Source organism: Xenopus tropicalis, chromosome 2, assembly GCF_000004195.4.
Source record: "Xenopus tropicalis strain Nigerian chromosome 2, UCB_Xtro_10.0, whole genome shotgun sequence".
NCBI lineage: Eukaryota > Metazoa > Chordata > Amphibia > Anura > Pipidae > Xenopus > Xenopus tropicalis.
In genome coordinates this window covers 150,334,221-150,358,932 of record NC_030678.2, presented here as the reverse complement: position 1 = coordinate 150,358,932, position 24,712 = coordinate 150,334,221, and the positions used below count along the sequence as shown (strand labels likewise).

The window sequence follows — 24,712 nt, the reverse complement described above, 5'->3', positions numbered from 1 at the left end:
CAACTACTAAAATGTAATTTTCCATTATGCGTTTCTGGAAACCCGTTATTGTTTCATTGTTTTGTTGGCCCATGTTTAGTAAGTCATTCTGCTGCTCCGTGAAGCTGACTGCTGAATGTGTTCTTGGCTGAAGAACATTAATTAGAAGCATGCAGTTTAGCATACAGTAAGGTTAATAATGAAGATTTACTTTCAATTAACGCTGCTAAACCCCTTTAGCATCCAGTAGTATCATTTACACTTTAGTGGAAATCTAACCCTAGGGTCCAAGGATGAATACATTCATAGCTTTATAATTATGTGCTGTTACACACATCACCTCCTCCAGGACTTGGTTTCCTCTTTTTAAATGACTATTTTCTAGAAACAAATTGTATTTCATCCCTGTAGGAGTGACCTGTAATCTACATATACAGCATGGAGGCGGCATACTCCTTGTTCCCACCCTAAGGTATGTAAGTACAACATTAGCTATGATATAATTATTGTGCATTACACTGCACACCATAGGATGAATGCCATTCATTGCCATCAGCTTGCTGCTCCAAGGGCGATCGTCCCTAGTTTAGAGAACAGTCAGTATTGGCTTTGTGTTCAGAACAACCTGATCATGGAATTTATTTTTCAAGAACGTGTTACAAACAAAAAGTGTCTCAATCTGGACAGGTCTATTTAAATAAATGGACAAAAGCAGTATATCCCGCAGTCGGATCTTTCAGCTGCTAGAACTTTTGACTGAAACATCTCAGAGAAAATTTTTAAATGTTTTTATTCAACTTTTTACTATATTAAATATTGTGACTGTCTAATAAAAATGTGGCATCTTTAGAGAACACTTTTTTCTTGTGATGTTCCCCATTCTGTAATTGCAGTTTAGCCACTACAGTGGCTAAAATGGTTGCCTCATATCTACTTCAGATGACCAAGATCATTTCTTTATTCTCTACCATTTTATTCAAGTTCACCTGCTTGACGGTTCAATGATCACAAATTTCTTGGGTTGGCAGCAGGGGCCAAACAAAGATATTTGACTTGGATTTAAAAGGTACCTATAAGGCTAATGTCCCACGGAGCGAGTGAGTTGCCTACGCTAGACCTCTGCTACCGTGGGCGACTAACGGATCCGATCGCCAGTGCAAAGGACTACACATCAATTCAGTTTCATAAAGTAATGCAAAGTTTCCTCCTGCAGGCTACTTTGCAAAGCCGAAGCAATGCGTAGGCCTTTGTTGCCAGTGGAAAGGTTATGTAACGCGGTTAGTCACCCGCAATAGCAGACATCTATCCCAGGCAACTAACTCACTCCATGGGACATTACCCTAGGTGTGAAGATACACAAAGCTACTAGTCATGGCTACTAAAATACTCTGCCATAGACAATACTGACAATGGCCCTGCTAAAACACACATAGAGACAATTATCAGTAAATGATCAATTATCAGTGACCAGCAGCTGCTACTAGTAGCTCTGTTTGTCTTCACCCTTAAGGAAAAGTAACACCAAAAAAAATTAAAAAAGTGTCTAAAAGTAATTAAAATAGTACTGGTACAGGTTGTGTACCAGAAAGGCTACTATAGATTATATAAAGAAGCTGCCATTCAAGCAGCCATTCAAGCTGAAACAGAATAAAATACAAAGGTTTAATGACTGTCAGTAGTGAAGAGATGAACTGTACGTGGGTTGACAGAAATTCCTCTGTACAGAAAAATGTTAAAACTGTACCGTATCTGTAGGCTTTTATTACAACAAAGGGAATCCTTGTCCTGATCTGGCCTTTTGCACTGTACTCTGATTGTGCCTAAATGGGATTATTAGCCAGTAAAACTGAAAGTAATTAATTGCCGCTGTTCCTGCCAACTTGCTTGCCAAAATTTGCCCCACCTTATTTTGAAATCAATAGTATATCTAGCGTGTCATAGCCTCAACAATTTATAGTGGCTATAAAAGCACAGTGAATAATCACAACATATATCAGATACTAGCACAGGAACCAGTGACATTTAGGGGTGCTGATATAGCCATTGCCAATATTAGAGCCATTGTGGTTAAAAGAGTTTATTTCAGCTTCAAAGAGCTCTTAAAATGTATTTGTTGAAAAACAACAACAAATTCTTCAAAATTCTTCAAAACAAAATAAAAAAGGCTGATGTGCACATTATACATGTTCACAGGTCAGGAATGACTTGAGATGCTAATAAACAACACATGTCAGCAGCCTGCGGGGGCGATGCCCTCTGACGTAGCTCCTCTGGATGGTTTGTCCCATGCAAGGCCAAGCCACTAAGGAAACACAAACAGTACAAAATATACAGAGCAGGTAACTTTGTACTTTTGTACTTTTTTTGAAACACATAATCCTGACCTGATATTAAAGAAAACAGGCTGAATGTTGCTGGAAGGAAAGGCCAGGGAAAATCGTCTGCTGGAGAGGAGAAGGTAACTTTACATTTCGAGGAGCTCTCTTATGGGTTCCAATATTTTTATTCACACCATGAGAGATAAAGTGTGACTGTATGAATAACAAGTTAAAATTAATTGTATGTGATAAAGTACCTGCTTTCACATTATATAGTATATAGGTGCACTGCTGTAAAACACCACAGGTACAGCGGTACTATGGTGTTAGAAATACTGCCCCGAAATACACGGCCTCCCCAATACCTGTGAACAGGCAAGATACCTTGCTGCTTTATTTGGCCTTTAATGCAGCAGGAAGTAAAATGGTCCCTATGTAGTACGGAACACTAACCAGTTTAGCATGCCGCTAAAGCACCAAAAATTAATGTGGATATTTGCAGGTTCATCACTTCATTTGCTTCACTTCAGTCCATTCTGTTTGCTTATTGGTTGATATCACGCAACATAAACCCCCACATTCTGCTTTTGTCATGTTGTTTTCAACTGAGTTATCAATAAACGATGCAAATGTATTCAAGAGCAGACTAAGGGGCACATTTACTAACCCACGAACGGGCCGAATGCGTCCGATTGCGTTTTTTTCGTAATGATCGGTATTTTGCGATTTTTTCGTTACTAATACGATTTGTGCGGAAAAAACGCGAGTTTTTCGTAGCCATTCAGAAAGTTGCGCAAAATCTGGCGATTTTTTTCATAGCGTTACAACTTGCGCAAAAAGTTGCGATTTTTTCGTAGCGTTAAAACTTGCGCGAAACGGCGCACCTTTTAAGTTTTAACGCTACGAAAAAGGCGCAGCTTTTCACGCAAGTTTTAACGCTACGAAAAAAAACCCAGATTTTGCGCAACTTTCGGAATGGCTACGAAAAACTCGCGTTTTTTCGCGCAAATCGTATTGGTAACGAAAAAGTCGCGACAATTTCCGAAAAGACGTAAAGACGCCGAAAAAAATCGCCAAAAAAAACAAAAAAGTCGCAAAATGTTCGTTTTCAAATCGGAATTTTTCCAATTCGGTTCAGATTCGTGTCTTAGTAAATGTGCCCCTTAGTATACATTATATTTCCAGGCTTGCACACTTACTCCGAAAACAGATAAACAATTTTAGGCAAAATACTAAAAACTGACTAAAATACTTATTGCACAGGAAAATAAATTGGCTGAATCCTTTCTCACTGCATGAGATTTGCATCAGTGATTGAGGATCTGGATGGGTGTTAGCGCATGGAGCTGCTGCTGAGCACTAACAACCACTGAAAATGAATGTGTCTGAAGAACTGAGGAACACAACTGTTTTGTGCCAAGAAAGTGCTGCTAAATGGGGAAATATAATAGAATTGCAGGGAATCCTTCTGGATCCCCCAATTTCATTTGTAATAAGCCAGCCTGTCCCTACATGCAAATAGTGCAAATGCACACAACATATTCAAAAATTGTATTTATTTTAAACGGAGAGTTATCTGAACATTTGTCAAGTCAGTGTTTACGGCTGTCCCACACGACAAACAGTGTAGTATTAGCCAAGTAAAATCCATACTCATGGAACATACAGGCAGATTATATATATAGAATAGAATAATAGAATATAGAATATGCTCCACTGGGGAAGGGACTGATGTAAATAATGTATATGGGATCTACTGTCTGGAATGTTTGGGACTTGTCGCTTTCCAACTAAAGGATCTTTCCGAAATTTGGATCTCCATACCTCGTCTGCTAAAAAAAAAAAAATCATTTAAACATTAATTAAATCCAATAGGATTGTTTTGCCACAACTATTTTATTTTATTATTATGACTGAGAAAAAGGAATATATAGAGTCTATGGGAGATGACCTTTTCCTAATTTGAAACTTTTCCCATTTTATTATTACAGAGAAAAGAATCTTTTTTTACATTTTAAAAACTGTATTTTTAAAAATTAGGATGATTTGCTTAAAATGGACTCTATGGGAGATGGCCTTCCCGTAATCTGGAGCTTTCAGGATAACAGACTATAGACATGGGATCCCTTATCTGCAAACCATTGTGCTGTGGAATAGGTCAGCACTACAATCATTAGAATCATAATATTAACAACAATTCTACAAATGTATTACAATAAAAACAGAGTTTCTTTTTTTGGTTTAGAAACTCATTCGACAGGTGAATCTATATATGAGCAGACAGGAACGACTTCCACTGGATAGGTTTTGATGTGCTATCCCCAGCAGTACAGAAACTATATCCACCGTTTATTACCTCCATCTGAACAATGCCCAGGGGCAGAATGTGTAAGCCTCCAAATAGAAAAGCCCCAATAAAGCCATGAATAAGCCCTCAACCCTACTTACTTATCTCCCCTTAAGCATCAGTAAATTTAATGCTGTAGTTAAGCCTTCGGCTAAAAGCGAATTATCGGAACTTAAAAAAAAAAAAAAGGTAAATATTTTTAAGATGTAAAATGAGAAGCCTGTTTGGCACAACCTAGCAAATAAAAAGGTGAAGGGGAGAAGCAAAACAGCCCAGACAGCTGAAAACAAGGACTAGAAAACAAAGCAATGCTAGTAAGTAATAAGCAGGTTATCCTTAGACTGGCAACTGAAGTTTTTGCCCTAACCTGTTCCTTGTGATTATGTGTAAAACATCCTGATGTCAGCAGGTTCATGGTGAGTCAGAGCTGAAATAATAAATGGCCCATTTCTCCCCGTTCGAGGAGGAAATACATCATGGCTTATTGTGGATCGGTTACAGGAGGTGTTTTTACAGGAAAATGTAAAAATAACCAAGCCATTCCATTTTAGTGCTCTTATTTTTGATTAACAAAGCCCCTGCTGAAGTCCATTTTATAAATTAGAGCCTGTTTTCGCTAACAGGCTTCAAAAACAATAACTCGCAAGTTCAAAAACAGAGAAACGGCACAAACAGTTTAAAGGAAAATTAGCGGGGGGACAAGTGCACGCGCAGGCCAAGAAAATAATTGAATTGATCAGAACGGCAATGTCAACAACGACTGCCTATTTGTGTAGCTGGCGCGTGTAATGGGACAGGTTTAGAAGAATGGCGATTATCTGGTGCCATCTGATTTCTACTTGACCTTGCTGTTTTTGCAGAACAAAATTCCAAAGCCCTCTATCAGTACTGAGTGCATGCTTAGCAGAATCATACTAAACACATCAGCATGCCATTGTCACCCTTCTGCCGGGGGCAACCGAGGACAATCTGCTGAAAATTCTACCAGAAAAATAAGGCCTTTCAAACACTAGGATCAGTTTTAAAACAGAAGACCACAAATCACAGGTTGCTTTATAACAACTTAAACACGGTTGTTACTGGGTTTCCGTGACCAGGTCTTGAAAATGAACAAGGAGTGCCGTTTTCACCTAAAATGCTGCATTTGGGACGTTTTAAACAAAACTAGATACTCACCAACCCGCTTGTTACACTCCTATACTGACCTGCTCCTGAACACCTCTCTCATTAACTCCTCACATATGCGCATCAAAGACAAATGCTGCGCCCCCTTCTCATAAAACACATTTCTTTAGAGAAGCAAAGCTTCAGGGTGCACTATATTCTGCTAAAGGCAACACTGAGTTCCACACCACCACACCATGTGCCTTTATCCATTCTTTTTGATTATAAGCTCTTTTGGTATTGGTTGTTTTGAATGTTCTCTTGTATGTTTAATGTATCTGCTGCAGAATATGTTGGCGTTCTATAAAGATATAATAACGATAATATTAGTAATAAAAAGACCCAGGGGGGCACAATGCCACAATCACTGCTGTTCATGCTAAATTAGAACATTTTAGCTGACCAGGACACATGCATACAAAGAGCAACTCTGTTTATAGCTGGCTCGTTAGCACAGCCATAAAAACTTTCACTTTAGTGTTCCTTGGGTTTTTAAGTCTGTCACCGTCCCTGGTGGGCATACACTTGTGAGCTCCATATGGTGTTCAGCCCTGGTGCCAATTTCTCCAGTCGAAGTTAAATACAACTATCATGCACTACACATCAGTCCCTACCCAGATATGCCAGCCCTTTGGCAAAGGTTTGTGCTTGGCCTTGGCATTACATACTTAGCTTCTGGGTGTTACATACATGCCAACAATCCAAAGATACCAACTGACGGGGAGAACCTAAAGCATGCACAGCTTTTATTCAGAATTGTTCCAGTACCCCAACACTTTCATTTTGAGGGAGAATGCCTATTTAGTCCCCCAGATACCGACATAATCAGGTATGAAAGTCAGCGAGGGAGAGATCTGAACACTTATTTGCCAACCTACATTTTTTTGGAAGAACCATTAAATGACTGATAGAGCAATGATTTCATATTTCCGTAACCTTGTTATTGAGCTAAGGCGCCCTAGCTCATGTTGGACCTTAAAGTTTGAAGATCACTGTCAGGTCACATCCTATTTCTTGAAAGGAAACGGTCACACTAGAGGGAGACTCTGTTATGAGTTAAGGAAGGTTGTGGCCACAGCGGCAGTGAACACCTAAAGCTGAAACGTATGCTGACATAATGACGCTTTCATAGAATCGAGAGGGAAATAATTGTATATTTAGGTCTTAAGATTTCCATTAGCAAATACAAAGTTGGAAAAAGTATAAGTAAGGTCCTTTGTCTCTGGCACAAAATGAATAGTTACATCACAGTTAGCCCGTGTCACGTGCAGCTATTACTACAGATTACCACCAGTTCACTACAGTTCAGCTCAACATGTGACTTCAGCAGGTAAGTTCTCTTCCAACAGCGCATCAAGCCTAGGTGCAAATACACCATACTTCTAACTGCTTTTGTATGGAAATTTTCAGAAAAAAAAAAAATCAGTTTAGTTGCACTTTCTCCAGCTCATTAATATCCTTCTTAATGACTGGAGCCCAAAACTGCACCACATACTCAAGGTGAAGCCTTCACAGAGACCTATAAAGAGGCAAAATTAGGTTATCATTCACTACATAAATACCCTTTTTTATGTAAGTGCTTTGTTTGATTTAGTTGCCAATGAGCCACTGACTAGAGTAACACAATTTGTTATCCACAAAACCCCCAAATCCTTCTGAAGTAAACACGCCCCTACTACCATGCTGCAGGAAGATACATAAATTTGAGGTATGGAAAACAAAAATGCAATTAAAATAAATAGGAACAAAACTTGAGTGACTTCTTATATCTCATGTTTTTTTATTGTTAAAAAAGGTTAAAAAAAAAATCAAAACTGTATCACTGGGTTTGCATTTTGTTGTAAAAAAAAAAAAAAAAAGTTGCAAGCAAGAATTGCACTGTGTCATTAATTTTCAATGAGGTTAAAGCTGGCCATACACGCACCGATACTATCGTACAAAACCTCGTTTCGTACGATATTCGGTGCGTGTATGGCATGTCGGCGAGTCGACCGATATCGCAGGAAGCTGCTGATATCGGTCAACTCGCCGATCGGCCAGGTTAGAAAATTTTGATTGGGCGCCATAGAAGGCGCCTGACCAAAATCTGCCGTCAGGGCTAAATCGGCAGAAGGAGGTAGAGGAGGTATCTGCTGTTTCAGCCCTGACGGTGTGTGGCGGATCTGACAATGTTTCGTATGACCGATGGTCGCACAAAACATCGTCAGATCGCCACGTGTGTGGCCACCTTTAGTCTTGAACTCTTGACACAATTCCCATTGCCTTCTATAGAAACTTGCCAGCTTTTACTTGCAGAGTTTTTCTGCTTTTTTTTTTTTTTTTTTTTTTAAATAAAATCAGACTATTTGAGGTTTCAGAAAATACTAATTTGTCAGTTTGCTGCCCAGTTCTCCAAATTAGTCAAATCTCTGTGAAGCATCCTGCGTGGAACTTGTAGTTTTGCACAATTTAGTATGAGTTTAAAAGCAAACATCTAACTGGTTGCTATGGGTTGCTGCACCTAGGCACTCTTTGCGCCTTTTACTACGAATGGGGGCAATGCTGATCAATGCTCTGCTTTTACTTAAGCCCTATCTGGTGCTACAATGAAGATGTTACTATAGCCCTGATATACACGAAACTACACAGTCTCATGGGATGTTAAAGGATTTACGCTTGAAGTGCTCTTCAGAGGGGCAGCAAAATGTTATACTTCTCAAGAAATACATATGAATGGAAGACTTTAAAGGAACAGAAACCTCAAAAACATTAATGCATCTTTAAGGGCCATGGTAGATGGGGAGATTCCCTTGTTGTGGGTGACTAATCTCCCCGATATGACATCCCACCGACTTGAATGTAAATTGCCGGTGGGATATCATATGCAGCACAGAGATTTCCTGAAATCGCGGAAGTTGCCTTGAGAGGAAACTTCTGCGATTTCGGGAAATCGCGGCGCCGCATATGATATCCCACCGGCTAAAGGAATTAAAACATAATGTACCGTTGTGTTTGTGCGTTTGCTTTAGAAACACTATTATAGTTTATATAAACACAAGTTGCTGTGCAGCCATGGAGGCAGTCTGAAATAGGGCTAAATGGTAAATGGTACATAGTAACAGAGAAGCTCTGTAGAACAATACAGATTTAGTTCTATACATAGAATCTACACCTACTGAATTTTTTAGAACTTATCTGCTATATAACTTGTGTCGGAAGGGCTACCCCCATAGCTACACAGCAGTTTATATAAATTATAGCTTTAGTGTAACTGTTCTTTTAATTATTATAGGGTACATGCAGTTACGCAAAGGGATTACATTTTACTTGTGAATTCTTAATAACTCCCTTTAGTATTAATTAAAATAAAAGTGGAAGCAGTGCAAAACTATTAGCCCATGAATGGGGCCAATTTATGCTAACCAACATTTAATAGGGCCCCTATCAGTCTGCACAAGTTAGACTCTTCTAGTATTTTAACATATATGGCCAGCATGGAGCAGAGACAAAAAACATAATCATGACACTATTTAATTGTGCCCAAGCAAGTCAGAGAGGTTTTGCAGCTGTATACGTTATCAAAGAATAAAATATAGAATCCATCAGAAGGGACTCCCCAGCTCTATAGTCACTTGTAAAGGATTGTTACAGGCATAGTTATCAAAGGTTTAAATATAGTTTGTTTTATTTTTGCCCTTTGCCATGCAGAGAAATGTAACTGTCTATTATTGAACCCCCTAGGTATCTTGGACCCTCCAACCAGAAACACATTTGCTGTTGCAACAAGCACACCTTTATCACAAATCAAACCAACAGGAAAAACGTGAAGCCCAAATAAAATAAAAACCAAACAGCAGCAAATGGAATTTCATGGATTGCTACAGTGGAGCAAAGGTTATTTGTCAGCCCTGAGACAGTTATACCTACACAGCAGTAGGATAAACATGAAACAGCAAAGCTTAAATGGACAGAGGATAAAAAATATCCTCCGCACAGGCAATGCAATGTGGGGTTGCACTGGGCATAATGGGAGGAATTATAACTGCATGGATGAACCTGCTTTCAATATACTTTGCACGTCATTTACTAATGTGTTTCCTTTATACTGGAAATCACCTGTATGCAGACTTGGATACAATGCACAAAAAGGCAGCATTAGAGAATTCTCCATGATAAAAGTCTCTTGGGCATAAGCCCAAACGTTTACAGCAGCATTTGCTAACACTGCGGGATGAAAAGTACCAATTATAATTGGATAATAACTATAGTGATGAGTAATTACTGTCTGTTTAGCTTTGCCATGCACAGATATAAAGCTCCTTATAATTGCAAAGTTATTAGTTACACAGCAAGCTAAACAGAATTGGAAAGACACTAGCAATTAATTTCACACGTATTAATGATATTTTTATCTCATTATGAAGTGATTTTCATTCTTAGAACATACAGCCAGGTCACATTGTGAGGCCATTAATCAATTACTGCACTTTACACACATTTTCTATATTACTATGTATTTATCTACAACATGAGTAAGTAGACAACTTAAAAAAGGTCCTTCACTATAATATTTTATACTATTAATATTATTAAGAATAAAGAACATAGGTCTAATTGTACAAAATTTATGCATGCAGGCAGAGTCTGCAGCTTCTACCTAAGATATAGACTAGAAAAAAAATCTAAATAGTACATTTCTTCAACATCAAACCTATGGGTCTGATTTACTAAAATTAGAACTGGTGATTCCCAGTAGATCAAATTTTAGAACATTTACTACTGTTTTTATCTGATACATTTAATAATGCAGATGCATGTGTTAGTCAATGTCTTTATTTAATGTTTAAATGTATTGTCTTTAGTTATGGTGATCCAAATTAAAGAAAAAAACCCTAGGTGCCAATCAAACCGAATGTTAAAATATTTCCAGGCAGTAATGCTTTTATGATCAATATTCTGGTGCTTTTAGAAGCTGCTTGTTTTGAATATGACTGCAAAAACACCATTGCAAGTGCCTAGTAAGAACAGTACAAACCTTGGCTCTGTTATATTGTATTAATAGAAATGAAAGTAATATTTTAGCAGTTTCTTAAACAATATTTCACCCCTTCAGCCAAGGTCCTTCAGTCACAGTTACACATTTCCAGTAATACAAAATAATCCCAACTGATGACTGTATTTAAAGCAGAAGGAAAGGCATAGCCACTGGGAGAGTGCCCAGTAAAGTGTGCTACTGAGTGCCATGCTGCCACATTTCACTGCCTGGGCTGGTGAGACTGCACAATCAAGCAAAACTTGACTTTACTATGTCTAAAGGTGGCCATACACAGACAGATTTAAGATGCCGATTTGGTCCCTTCAGACTGATTCGGTAGCTCATCTGCCCGTCTATGGGGCCCTCCGACAGGCCTAACTGAATCAGGGCTAAAATCAGACAGATATTGATCAGGGCAGTTCAGGTTTTTTTTTTTTTTTTTTTTTTTAAAAACAAGGCCCACCTCATTGATGCAGTCCCCGACTCAATGGCCTGTATCTCGGTCGCTGTAATCAAATTGTTTCTCCCTTGGGCCAAACAATCAGCTCAACCCAACATCGCCCACCTTAAATGAGAAGGAAAGGTTAAGTCACCGAGGGGTGCCGAAATATTAGGGGCACCCCCCAGGTGACTTTAATCGCCTACCTTTAACCCCATGCGAGGACAGAAGGAAGAGGCGATACGCACAGGTACCCTATGAGCGAGTGTCTCCTCTTCCTTTTTCTGCCATTGCGCGCATGCACAGTAGAGTAAACAGCAGAACAAAAAAGTTGTCTTTAAACTCTACTGCAGAAGCGCTGGCCCCGGGATTCAGAAGACAGAAGAAAGAAAGAAGAGGAAATACTTGCTGCAGGTAATCTGTGTTGGTGTAGTTTTCTCCTAACAGAAGCATCAGGCTGGGGTAAAAGGTAAGTGATTACAATCACTGGGGGGTGCCTAACATTTGGCACACCCAAATAATTTTTAACTTTTCTTCTCCTTTAAGCTGAACTACATTATATAGATCCAATAGTTTTACAAGGTGGCCAAACAAGACAATATTTCCCCAGTGAGCCCACCTGAGGTGTCTGTAGAAGTCCATTGTTACAGTCTTCTTTAGCTTCTTCCATCACCTCTCTGTTCCGACCCAGGCAGGCTAATGCATAGTAGAGTTAGAGCCGAACTTAAACACAAATGCATCAATCTGCCCACACCGGAAGAAAAGACAGAAGATCACTACAGATTAACTTCTACAAAAATGCCCAGGGACTACTATAGTGTGAATAAAAAATTATCTGATTTTTTTTTTTTTTTTTAATGACACTGCATTACAGAGCACTGGACACATGCCATAAATAGGAATCCTTTATGTTATGAAATGCCCCAGAAATTCTCCTTAAGTGCACCAGTGTGAATTTTTTCCTGCCCCTTTTTTGTGATCACAGGGATTACTGTACTACTTCAAAATACCTTAGCTACAAAAAAAAAAAAAAAAAAGGTCTTGTGAAGTTAAAAGTCGGTTTAATTGCAGCTTAGCAAGGCGAGGTCTATCGACGCCTAACACAGTGGCACAGTGCTCCAATTCTAGAAGCAGACTAGACAACCCTGTTATTTTCCTAGGCTTTAAGAAGAAGTAATAATTTTCTTGACAATATAGTAAAAGGTCTGCAGAAAAGCAATAAGAGGTTAAGAGAACAATGGCATTACTCTATCTAGTAACCAGCAATATTAGAAGTGGTTACGAAATTGTGGGGGGGGCAAACAAAGGAAAAACAAGGCAGACATGACAGAGATAAGCATTTAAACTTATTTATTTACTGTTCTATCTGGCCATGGACATGCATCACGGTTGATCAGAGGGGCCACATTCAGCAGCTCCAGACCCACAGTTATCTGACCATTGCTCTATTGTCTACTCTAAATGGTTTAGTCTTTCTAGTTTTCTTCATCAAGCATAAAATCTTCGCTTTCCAGAAACGAAAGCATAATTCACAGTTACATTATCCAATCAAGGTTATGCTGGACTGATGTTGCATGAAAGAGGGTGGGGAGAGGAATTATACTGTCATAGTGATGATTTTACACAATTCTTTACCTGGCTGCCGTTAGGTGCAGTCATTTAAGCCACACCTTGGGTGTCTGAGGCTAAGCATTTTTCCCTGGGAGGTGAAGTCAGTGCTTAGAGAGTGAAAGTCAGAAGGCCACAATGGCAACTATTGTGCTGGTTACCTGGGAACAGCATAGCTGGTCTCCAGAAGACTGTAAACCTACTTACATTTGTTCATTTCCTAAGATCATTTTCTTTTTAGCATATAAAATCTTGGTGCCCATAATAACCCCAAAGGGTTGCTGCACATTAAAAACATTACAGAAGCTATTTATATTAAAAGATATGAAAATGTGTAAAGGTACCATTTCTTATTTACAAACAGTCGACGTATAGAGACGGAAAAGGGCGGCTCAGTAGTGATGAATGCAAGGAGACAGGTGGGCGGCAAGAAGGCCAAACAGTAGAAGGCAGTGAGTAACCAAAGGAATGTATTACTCACAGCTAAGGTGGGGCTAAAGCTTAGAGGCGCTATGAGGAAATTACCTATCCCTGAAACTGCATGTCAGGCATCAGCGCGGCGTGACATCTGAAACTAAAGGCTCCGGTGAAGTCACCTTCAAGGAGAGGGCAGACTACTTTTGAAGGTTAGAATACAATGGCATGTAAAATGAGCAATCAGAAACCAAAGGTTAAATCCAAGCTATGCTGGTAGACACATTACAAAAGGTGACACCAAAAGTAAAGGGAAAATAAGGGCACAGATCCAAAAATCTCAAAGCGCTACACAGAATGCTATCAAAGCAAGAGTAAGGTGAACATTTATTAACATTCGCATCTTCCTGGTTTTATATTTCACCAAATGTCAGCCATTTATAAGAAAAAAAGTCTCAGAAAAGAACTTGAAAAATGCACATTTTTTAAATTGTTGCACAAAATCTAGCATTAAAAAACCTGAAACCCTCTAAAACCACAAAGCAAAGAAAGATCTTCCAGCTGTAAAAGGCACATCTGCCGACTTATTCCATGTGAAGGACAAGTTTTAGCTGATGCATTTTTCATACAGATTTCCGCAGTTTTGATGCATAATAAAACACACAAAAAAAAAAAATCCCTTTTTTTTTCTGTAACAAAATTGGGTTTTCGGCAACAAAAATCCCAAACCGAAAAAAAATTGAGCAATGGTAAATTCCCCCTTAAGTGCTATTTCAGACTATTTCACAAGGATAAGTTAGTTACAATAGTGGCCAAATACTAAATCTTCAGCCAAAATGAATGTGATTTTAAAGTTTTGAACAAATGAACATTTTTTTTGGATAAAATTGATGGAATTGTTTTGATTGTTCTCAAAAGCAAATATGTACATTAGCGTTTGGATTTGTTCAGTACTCAGCTGAGATTGTGGAGTATTTGGTTGAACCCAAAAATGATTATAGATACTGTGCATTCGCTATTTAAAAATTATTTTGGGTTGTTTTAAAAAATCTCAAAATTGGCAATATTATAAAAATCAGGTTATTGGTGCCCCTATAACAAATGATGTTTAGCAAATTGTTCACATATCAGTTAACTTTTAGGATGTTGTAAGAAAGCCAATTCTTAGCAACTTTTCAGGCCCTCTCCTTTTCATATTTCAGCCTCTTATTCAAACAACTACCAGGTTGCTAATGTAATTTACACCCTAGCAACCAATAGCTGTTGAAATTCCAAACTAAAGAGCTGCAGAACAAAAAGCTACCAATAATAAAAAATGAAGACCTACTGCAAGTTGTCTCAGAAAAGTAATCTCTGCATCATTAAACATTCTCTTTAATGTTAGACAGAAAGCAACCTAGGGCTTGTAGCGGTCATATTACCCAGCATTCATTTCAGGCAATAGCCTCTTGCATGCCTGCACTGTAGTCAATGGGACACAACCCACCACATTTCCAAGAAGTGTTGCCACGGGCAAAATTCCCAGGAATCGCTCATGTGGCTTCACCCCAAATGATCATGTGACTTAATCAAACAAAATGCAGACATAATATTTGGAAAGGGCAATGGCAAAAGCTGAATCATAAACCAATACATTTACAATACCATCACAAATATATTCTTCCAGAAATGGAGTATTTTAAATATAGAAGCATACTATACATAAAAAATGTGGGCAAAGCACAACCAATTTAGAGGATGAGGTGTGGGTTAATTCATCTGAAGGTGAAATGCTTTCTTAACCCTTAATGTAGAAACACTGCAATGAGCTGGACAACACTAGAGATTCATGCTAACTGTATATTATACAGGTATAGGGACCATTATCTGGAAATCCACTATCCAGAAAGCTCTAAATTATGGGAAGGCCATCTCCTATAAACTCTCTATAATTAAAAAACGCTACCTTGTACTCAATCTCAACTAAGATATAATGAATCGTTATGGGGGAGTTGTTTCATTTTGCAATTATTTTTTAGCAGATAAAGTATGGTGATCCAAATTACATAAAGACCCTTTATCCAGAAAACCCCATTTCTCAAGAATTCTGGATAACAGGTCCCATACCTGCACATGTAAGATCAGGGCAGTTATTCAAATCTCCAACAGTTTGAAAAAAAAATCTAGTCAAACTGGTCTTCTGCTTCTTGTTGTGAGGAAAGGATAAATCAGGTCACACACCCTCAGCTTCTCAACAGAAAAGAGCTGAGAATAAATAGATTATCTTACAAAGTATATGACAATCATGGAATTTCAATGGCAATAAATCTTAAAGAGGGCTGAAACCAAAGGCACCACTATACAGTACTTGCTATTTTATTCATACAAGAGCACGAATGCATCATCAGCCAGTGAATGCTCATTGTACCAGTGTGTCCTTGGACTTTTTACCCCACTTGCCAACTGAAAACAGAAGCCCTGGAGTTCTCCAGCACAAAATGATTTGTTTGCGTGTATTTCCAACATATTACAGAATACATAGCGGCAAAAACAGGAATTTAAAAAACAAATAGGAAGCGATTTATGGTCGCAGGCTACCCAGAAAAACATATCCTGTGTGGAACTGGAGCAGGTGCCATGCATTCATCCAGCCACAATCCTGCATATGAACAAGTGGCAACATTTTCCAGTATAAACATATTTTTTTTTAAATTAAGTTAAAATTCCCATAGCTGATAATTTTGAAATTAACCCAGTAATAACATAAGACTATGATTTGTGCCTCACACAGAAGAATATCCAAATGGTCGCTTAGGAAAGCTTAAACGCAAGCCATTAATGAGGTTTTTAAAGGAACAGTAACACCAAAAAATGAAAGTGTATAAAAGTAACTAAAATATAATGTGCTGCTGCCCTGCACTGGTAAACGTTGTGTGTTTACTTCAGAAAGTCTACTATAATTTATATAAATAAGCTGCTATGTAGCCATGGGGGCAGCCATTCAAAGGAGAAAAGGCACAGGCACATAGCAGATAACAGATAAAACACTATTGTATTCTACAGAACTTGTCTGTTATCTGCTATGTAACCTGTGCCTTTTCTCCTTTTTTCCAGCTTGAATGGCTGCCCCCATGGCTACACAGCAGCTTATTATATAACTTATAGTAGTGTTACTGTAGCAAACACACCAGTTTTACTGATGCAGGGCTACAGTGCATTATATTTTTATTACTTTAAAGCTCTTTCATTTTTTGGTTTTACTGTTCCTTTAAGAGTGCCTCTGAGCAGAAATCCCATCCCTCAGACTGGTTAAGCAAGGATGAGAAGTAGAGGCCCTCTAGGTGAAACAAGACCAAAGCTACAGCACAACCCAAACATTTCCCCTAAAACTAAATTTCCATTGCAGTGCTTGGAATTATCTCTACCAGACTCTACCAGAAAGGTAATCTCTAATAAACATAAATATCTCAATGGATAATGTAACTAAGTAGTTCATTATTATTACCATCACTTTGTTATAAAGAAAATAAAATATGACTACCCACAATAATACTGGACCAATCGCAGGGCCCCCTACTGCTAAAACATCAACCAAAACTAAGCCATATGCTAGCAAGTAGGGGGTTCAGTATGGGTATATTGTAAGTCAGCCTAGGGCACTGATAAAGGTGATATTGTTGGCAACACAGGTGTCCTTAGGTGGGGGCAAATAGGACACAGTGGGTGAATGGTGGGTGGTCCTGTCCCAATTGCAGAAATGACCTGATTTTGGCTCCTTCATCAATATGGAGGCTCTGCCCTGAATGAAAAGCCTTCGCAAATACATCCAATGCAAATGTTAGGTGAGTGTTCAGAAGTGACTACTGGGCATTAGTCATTCTATAACTCAAGCTAATAGTATTCACATCTGCTGCATTAGTGAGTTTTATCAGTCTACTCCACCCCTGCTATTTCCTCTACAGTACTGTGTAACAAGTTTCTCCTGCTTTGTTTCATATAAAATCCAATCTTCTGCTCAGTAAATCAAATGCAAATACAGGTATGGGACCCGTTATCCAGAACGCTTGGGACATGGGGTTTTCCGGATAAGGGGTCTTTCCGTAATTCAGATCTCCTACCCTAAGTCTACTAAAAAAATTATTTAAACAGTAATTAAACCCAATAGTATTGTTTTTGCTCTAATAAGGATTAATTATATCTTTGTTGGGATCAATTACAAGGTAATGTTTTATTATTAGAGAGAAAAAGGAAATCATTTTTAAAAATGTGAATTATTTGATTAATATGGAGTCTATGGGAGATGGCCTTTCTGTAATTCGGAACTTTCTGGATAATGGGTTTCCGGATAAGGGGTCCGATACCTGTACAGGTATAGGACCCATTATCCAGACTGCCCGGGACCAAGGGTATTCCGGATAAGGGGTCTTTCCGTAATTTGGATCTTTATACCTTAAGTCTATTGAAAAATCAATAAAACATTAATTAAACTCAATAAGATTATTTTGCATCCAGTAAGGATTAATTATATCTTAGTTTGGATCAAATACAAAGCACTGTTTTATTTTTAAAGAGAAAAAGGAAATCAATTTTTAAAAATCTGAATTATTTGCTTATAGTGGAGTCTATGGGAGACAGGCTTTCCGTAATTTGGAGCTTTCTGGATATTGGGTTTCCAGATAAGGGATCCCATACCTGTACTAGAAATCAACACAAAACATGCCTTGTATGCAACCAGTTTGGAAAAAGGATGTATAGACTACTAACAAATGAATTTTACCTTGAACTGAAACATTTAGAATGCTATTTACAGAGGTACACTAAAACAATTTCTAATTTGCCTTCACTTCAATTAAGCAATTAAAAAAATAATTAAATTGTAACCTGACAGGGCAACAGTTTATTTGGATAGCCAGGGTCAGCAACCATGAAACCAGATAAACTGAAAGAGGCACAATAGAAATACAAAGAATTTGAAACTAATAAAAACTGCAAACAAACAAAAAAAAAAAAAGACAGACAAGCCTATGACATAATAAAAGTTAATGCAAAGGTGAGCATCAACTTTAAATAAAACAAGGTCTATTTTCTACAATAAGTAGAAAAGACAGACACTGTGCCTGTCAATGGATAGGCTTTCCTCTGCCTTGGTAAAAAAAAACAAGAAAAACCCATGCAGAAAAAAGCCTATGATGTTCTCCATGCACCCCTGGTCTTACTGTAGCTTGAAAAAAGCAAATGGCACTCAGGACTGCTAACAAGGGTAAAACCCTTTTAAAAGTTTATTGCGGAGGTGCAACGTTTCGGGGAAATGTGACCCCTTTATCAAGCACATTGCCCCGAAACGTTGCACCTCCGCAATAAACTTTTAAAAGGGTTTTACCCTTGTTAGCAGTCCTGAGTGCCATTTGCTTTTTTCTTGCTACAGTGTATTTGGAGGGTGCCGATCCCTCTAGCAGTGTGCACCGGACAAAAGAATTTTTTGGAAGGTTAGGGTGTGCGGATAAGGTCTCTGTGGTCCACTTACTGTAGCTTGCACATGAAATTGTTTCCCTGAAAGTGCTAAGACATGTCACTGTCCATTCTAAATATAAAGAATATGCAACACAAGCACTACAGAGCTTATGTAAGCCGGGTCAACCCTGTGCCTTTCATACACGGCATACTAACCAGTAAAGAGTGCAACATATATAAGCAAAATATAGCATTATGCTTGCATATGCTCTGCTGTGCTGGCAAAGTTTATTTTTTATGCATTGGGAGGGTGCTGCCCCTTCATACTTTGTACTAGGCTTATTATATTGGCAAGGCTTAGGTGTGCTGATGATCCTTTCTACATTGCAGATTCTAAGTATAGCCATATTTTGGCCAAGACATTTTGCAAGTGCCAGCTGCAGCAGGAATAGATACTAGGGGAAATATAGTTTGTGTGTAGGCCCAGACTGACAAATGCCAGAGGGGCTGCTGTAAGATGCCATAGACAGTCACTATTTATTGGGCTGCTTGGGCCTCTTTGTACTTGAATTGCCAGGGCCTGTTGTGAATCAAAGATTGGGCCTGGTTATGTGATATACCTTATTTACAGCAATTCTCTGTTACAAACAAAAGTCACAGACTTTATAGGGTCATGCAGCCCAAAACATCAGTGGTCAGGGTAGTAATTAGACACAAACAAAGTCTATTTACACAATGAAATAAAAGCCCTGTTTTTATGTATAATTCTATGCGACACCAAAATGATCTGATTATATAAAATGAATGAGATCAGTCTGAGCTAGAACACTGCCAGTGTCTGGGTGAAAATGTGTGACATTGGTTTATGTTATGAAACCAGTCAGACAGAAAATAGCATACCCCCATTAATATCTGTTTCCGTTTCCTGCTGCCAATTATTTTGTAATAAATCTTTTAAATGAACACACTGTCCAAAAGAACACTTGTTTTATGCCTTAACCTTCCCTCCAAGCCTCCAAGATTATTTATAGGCACATTTTTATGATGTGGTTAACAGGGAAAGTTTCGAGTCATGGGTCACTACCGTATGTTACAATCCCCACTTCATTGAACAGTTGATACAATTTCTGGCAGGAGATGCTGCCTGCCTTTGTGGCAATGAAAAGGTTCGCATATCTTTTGGATGGTGAGACAAGTTAAATCCCACAAGGAATGTAAAGGAACATTTGTATAAAGAGCAGGCACATTTCCTTGGAAGACGCCTCTGGCGTGCAGGGTTTGCTGCCATTCCTGACCTGTGACTTACTTACTTACTTAACCAGCAGAGCAGGAACTTACAGGGGATTAGAACCCTGGACATGGATGATAAAGGTCACAGGTTCATTAGGTGGCAGTGCCCACACAGCTCTTTAGCAAATCACTACCTTTGAATTGTGCAGTGTCCCTATAGGTTTATATTTATCAGATTTACTTTTGGGTTTGTATCCCCTTGAAAATGCTGGCTAAAGAATGAATATATTTTTTTACAAAACATCATTGATTGCAAATATAACTGCTCACTGCCTCTGTGGTTCTGACTTTAGAAACAATGTAGCAGTTGATTAATAGACCATGCAAGGCTGACTTCTGCTGCGCTGTTTCAAGAGGAATAACCAGCAGTGCAGAAAATGCAGTTACATTTCAAAATAACTTAAAAGCATTGAAAGTTTTTAATAAATATACTTGGAAAGTTGCTCACACACATGTGCAGACACCATCCACACTGTATATGGGCATATTTCCTAATTCAGGAGAGAGCTTGGCGTTTTTAGATATAGAAAATGAGAAAGAAAATAATCACGACAAAAGAATTTTATAAAGAAAACGGTCTCTGGCCTCAGCAAACTGGCAACTGCCTGCAGGCTAACATGACTAACTCCTGATAGTCATTACCTAAACCAAATCACTCTTTAAATAAATTAAAAAAAAAAGTAGAAAGGTTTTTACCAGTATAGCCAAGAATGGAGAGATCACATCCATTCCAAAGGGCAAGCTGTGACTAATGCTGAGTTTCGTGGATGGGTAATGAGCCATTTGAACTTAACCATGGCTTCAAGTGTACGATACTAAACAAAAGGCAGGATAAATCAGAAATCTTCTTTATACTGTAGAGAGCTATTTAACCAAGATCTCAAAAGAAGAAAACTGCACCGGAACGTAGTGGTCGGGTGGGGGGTATGAGTAACATCTTGGAGTTGAGACAATAAAACTAAGGGACGGTTCCTACAGAGTTAAAGCAGTTCATTTAAGGGCAGAAGCGCAGCGAAACGACAAAAATGATCTATTTGTGGTAATGCCACATTCTTTTCCGAAATGTTTTTTTCAGGCTGAAGGAAATCCCTAAAAACATGGGAGGTTCTGAGACAAGCGCTTACAGCAATTATACTCTACACCAGATTTCGCAACATTTATTCCAAGGATGACAACATTACATTGTAACAAGTCTGCCAACAAGTACTCTCTCCTGCACTGAAATAAAGGGGGGGGGATAAACGGGCGATTAGGATTATCTTAAAGGTAAAACATACATTTCTTGATACAAATACTTATTTAAAAGGTCATTACAAGACATCAAACAGAAATGTCTATCCTTCCTGAGGATACACTAGGAGGAAATACACAGTGGAAAGGACTTGTCATTGAAAACAATGCACTATTGTGAGGGTCTTCTCTCTCACACACACAATGCGGGACAAGATCAGGATAATTTTGTGCATGAGATTATATAGGATAGAAATCTTCAAACCATGGATGGCTTTTCCAGCTGATAAACTAGTTCCCAGCATTCCACATCAGCAAGAAAACCACAGGGTGAAGATCACTCAGATAAACATAATGACAATCTTGCTATAAAGCATCCGGATGTGACTGCAACTCCCACAGGCATCAGTAAAATGCTTAAAGTTGTAGTCCATACCAGCTGGAGGATAGCCAGTCTGGCATCCCCAATGACTACCGCTAATTTCAAGGGGCTAGTTAACCGGAGAGCTGTCTTAAAGATTTTTCTGGTAACATGACACTGGAGTCCCAGGAGACCTTTTAAAAATGTTATCTCAGAGTCGGCCCCATGATAATTATTGTGATGGATAATGACTGCTTTATTTAGAATTGTACTTATTGTATGCTGCAAGTCAGGTGTACAGTGAAAATAGTCTACTCTAGCCACCCTTACACAGCAAGGTCTCTTGAGCAAGGTCCCCTGTATCATTCCTGCCAGTGTGATTTCATGTGAACCCATTCACTTCCATCAACAGTCTTGGCACTTGATAAGATATAATAACAATAGATACCTATCACCACCAAAACACACACACTCAATGAGCAACTCTGCAGGTATTCGCACAGTCAGGGTTCTTTAGAAGCCTATAAAGAAAGCTGCTGCCAAACTATGGGAAACTAATGTAGAACTGTTACAGCACTAGCTCCCTCTCAACCCATAGAACTGTTACGGCAAGAGCTCCCCCTCTACCCATTGAACTGTTGCAGCACTAGCTCCCCCTCTACCCGTAGAACGGTTACAGCATTAGCTCCCCCTCTATCCCCCCAGCCTTTAGGGAGCAGATTGTGCAACACCGCTATCCTTAAGTGTTCAAAAGCTGTTAGCAAATCCATGTCAATTAAGCTCTATAGGGTAAGAATGGGCTGAATGGGCCCTAGACAGAGTGGCTGTTTGCTAGGCTTTTAACAATTTCCAAATTTTCCTAGGAAATCACAACCCACGGAAAAGGCTCAGGATTTAAAAGACGTTGACTGATGTCTTATGACCAGAGAACATTTACTGGTGCCACCTCCATAAATGCCCAGCCTAAAGCTCCCCGCTCTCCCCACCACCATTAGAAGGTCCTACAAAATGCAGTTCACAAACAGGAAGGCTGCCTATAGCACATACATAGATTTATGCAACAAGTGTGCCACAGACACAGTAAGAATTAAAGTCATGCCCTCTGGTTATGCCCGGTTTTAGAAAGAAAAGTAAACAAACCACAATTTGCCCCCCCTCCCAAACCTTAAGTTGCCACATGACTACGGCTGGGTGGCTTTCAGATGTATTCTACACTCAACAGGCTATATCATTGGAACTCAATTGGGATGCACTTAGATGCTGCATCTTTGCCATGTGGTGAATAATATGAAAGCAAAGGGTCCAAGCCCGCAACACCTTGGAAACAATAAACAACTTTCTTAGGCAACTACACAGCAAGCGGAATGCCATGATATTCAGTAAGGTGCAAAAGGTTTTGGTGCAGGCAGCCAGCAGACTGGAAGCCAGGGCCCTGCAATGTGGGAAGGTTGGGCCCTATGGGGGAGTAAGGGAATTGCACCAATCTTAAAGCTGAACCCCTACCACTGTTGTAGAACTGCAAGTCTCAGATTTGCCTGAAATTCCTAAATAATATACTAATAAAATTCAATTAATCAGTCTACTGACCACCTTAATCAGCTAAGAAGGAATCGATTTTTTTTTTTTAAGATGCTGACAATTGTAGACAACCTGTAACCCCTGAAGAGGTTGTTGAGCTATAACTCTCAGCATCTTTTCACAGACAGAAGGGGAGAGGCAGGTGGGTAGTGCCCCGCTTACCTTCCAGCCGGCGGAGCTGTTGCTGTCGCCCTTATCCTTGAAGTAGGGCACACTCTTGACCATCCAGTCATAGATCTGGGACAGGGTGAGCCGCTTCTCCGGGGAGCTCTCTATCGCCTGGCTGATGAGGTCGGCGTAGGACAGGTTGCCCCAGGCGTTGCGCCGAGAGGAGCTGCTCTTGCGGGGCTGTTGGGCTCCCAGGGGGGACGGGGAGGAGGCCGGGGACAGAGCGGAGGGCACGGAGGGGGCACAGAGAGTGCCGGCCTGCTGCTGGGGGTGCTGCTGGGGCACAGGGGGCTGAAGCTGTCGGATATCCTGACACGGGAAATCCCCGCATACTCCAAGCGCCTCTGCCGGGTCAAAGTCCTCGCTTTCCTCCAGCAGGCTCAGGTTGCTCAGAAAGTCCACATTGCCGGCTGCCGGCTCCGGTTGCAGGGAAGGTGCCGGGGACGAATTGGCCGAACTGCTGGGGTTGAACTCCGGCCGTGGCAAGGGCCAGGTGCACGACCTGGGCCGAGAAAAGGGCTCGAAATCCGGGTCTACCTCCACCCCAGGTGGCGGGGGCAGAGGCGCTTCAGCCATGGCTGGCTCCCACTCACCGGGGCAGTAAGGGGGCTACCCACCGGGAGAAGTGTTACAGGTGGGCACCCCCCCTCGGGGAGAGTGGTACAGTCAGGGGCAGCACAGCAACAAATAGAAAGTTTCAGTCACTTCATCCGCTGGCGGGGGGGGGGGTGTCTCCCTGTCAGAGAGAAGCTGCCAGTCCGGTGAGGCTCTAGATCCGAAGAGCTGTCAGTAAACAAAGCGCTACCCCAAAATATTGGACTCCCTGCGTCACAGCTCTCAGACCCACGCACAAAGCGCTGCGAACTCCTCAGCAGCCTGTTGCATGTGTGAAGCGACTCCGACCTGCCCCCCGGCAACAAGCAGCACTTTACTGGCACCGCGACTCTGTCACGCGCCGGCCCCTCCCACCCAGGAAAAGAGGGCGGGGCAGATTGGGACGAAAGGTGGTGGGGCTCGGCCAATCATTGCGCTTCCCTCTTAGCCCTCTCTTCTTGTGTTTTTGTTCAGCCCTGCCCACAACAGGACCTACCGTGCGCACCTTGTACTATTCTTTATACACCACAAGTTCCCCTAAACTCTGTCTATAGCGTGTTGGCGAAGCGTAGCGCCAGCCGGTGTCCCGATGCATGCTGGGAGTTGTAGTTTAGTTTAGAATAGTGCATGGTTAAGTTTGAGGGTGGGTACCGGCTTCAGCTGAGTTTGTAAGGGAAGCTGATTATAGCCGCCCAAATCCGTGCTGTTAAATGGCTAACTTCACGCCTCCCGGTGAGGATGCGCTTTTGAAGGCAGGGCGGAGGCACGAAAGGGGCTC

General features: G+C 40.1%; 1 protein-coding gene across 2 annotated transcripts in view; it reads right to left on the bottom strand.

The window, feature by feature from the left end:
- The window catches only part of foxo1 (forkhead box O1), a 37,804-nt gene extending 13,529 nt beyond the window's left edge, over positions 1–24,275 (bottom strand). The window contains exon 1 of one of the 2 annotated variants that reach the window (XM_031895898.1): positions 23,335–24,275. In XM_031895898.1, the coding sequence (XP_031751758.1) occupies positions 23,335–23,916 (582 nt within the window). In that variant the 5' untranslated portion in view covers positions 23,917–24,275. 2 annotated transcript variants of the gene reach the window in all.
- Between the last annotated feature and the right edge of the window lie 437 nt (positions 24,276–24,712).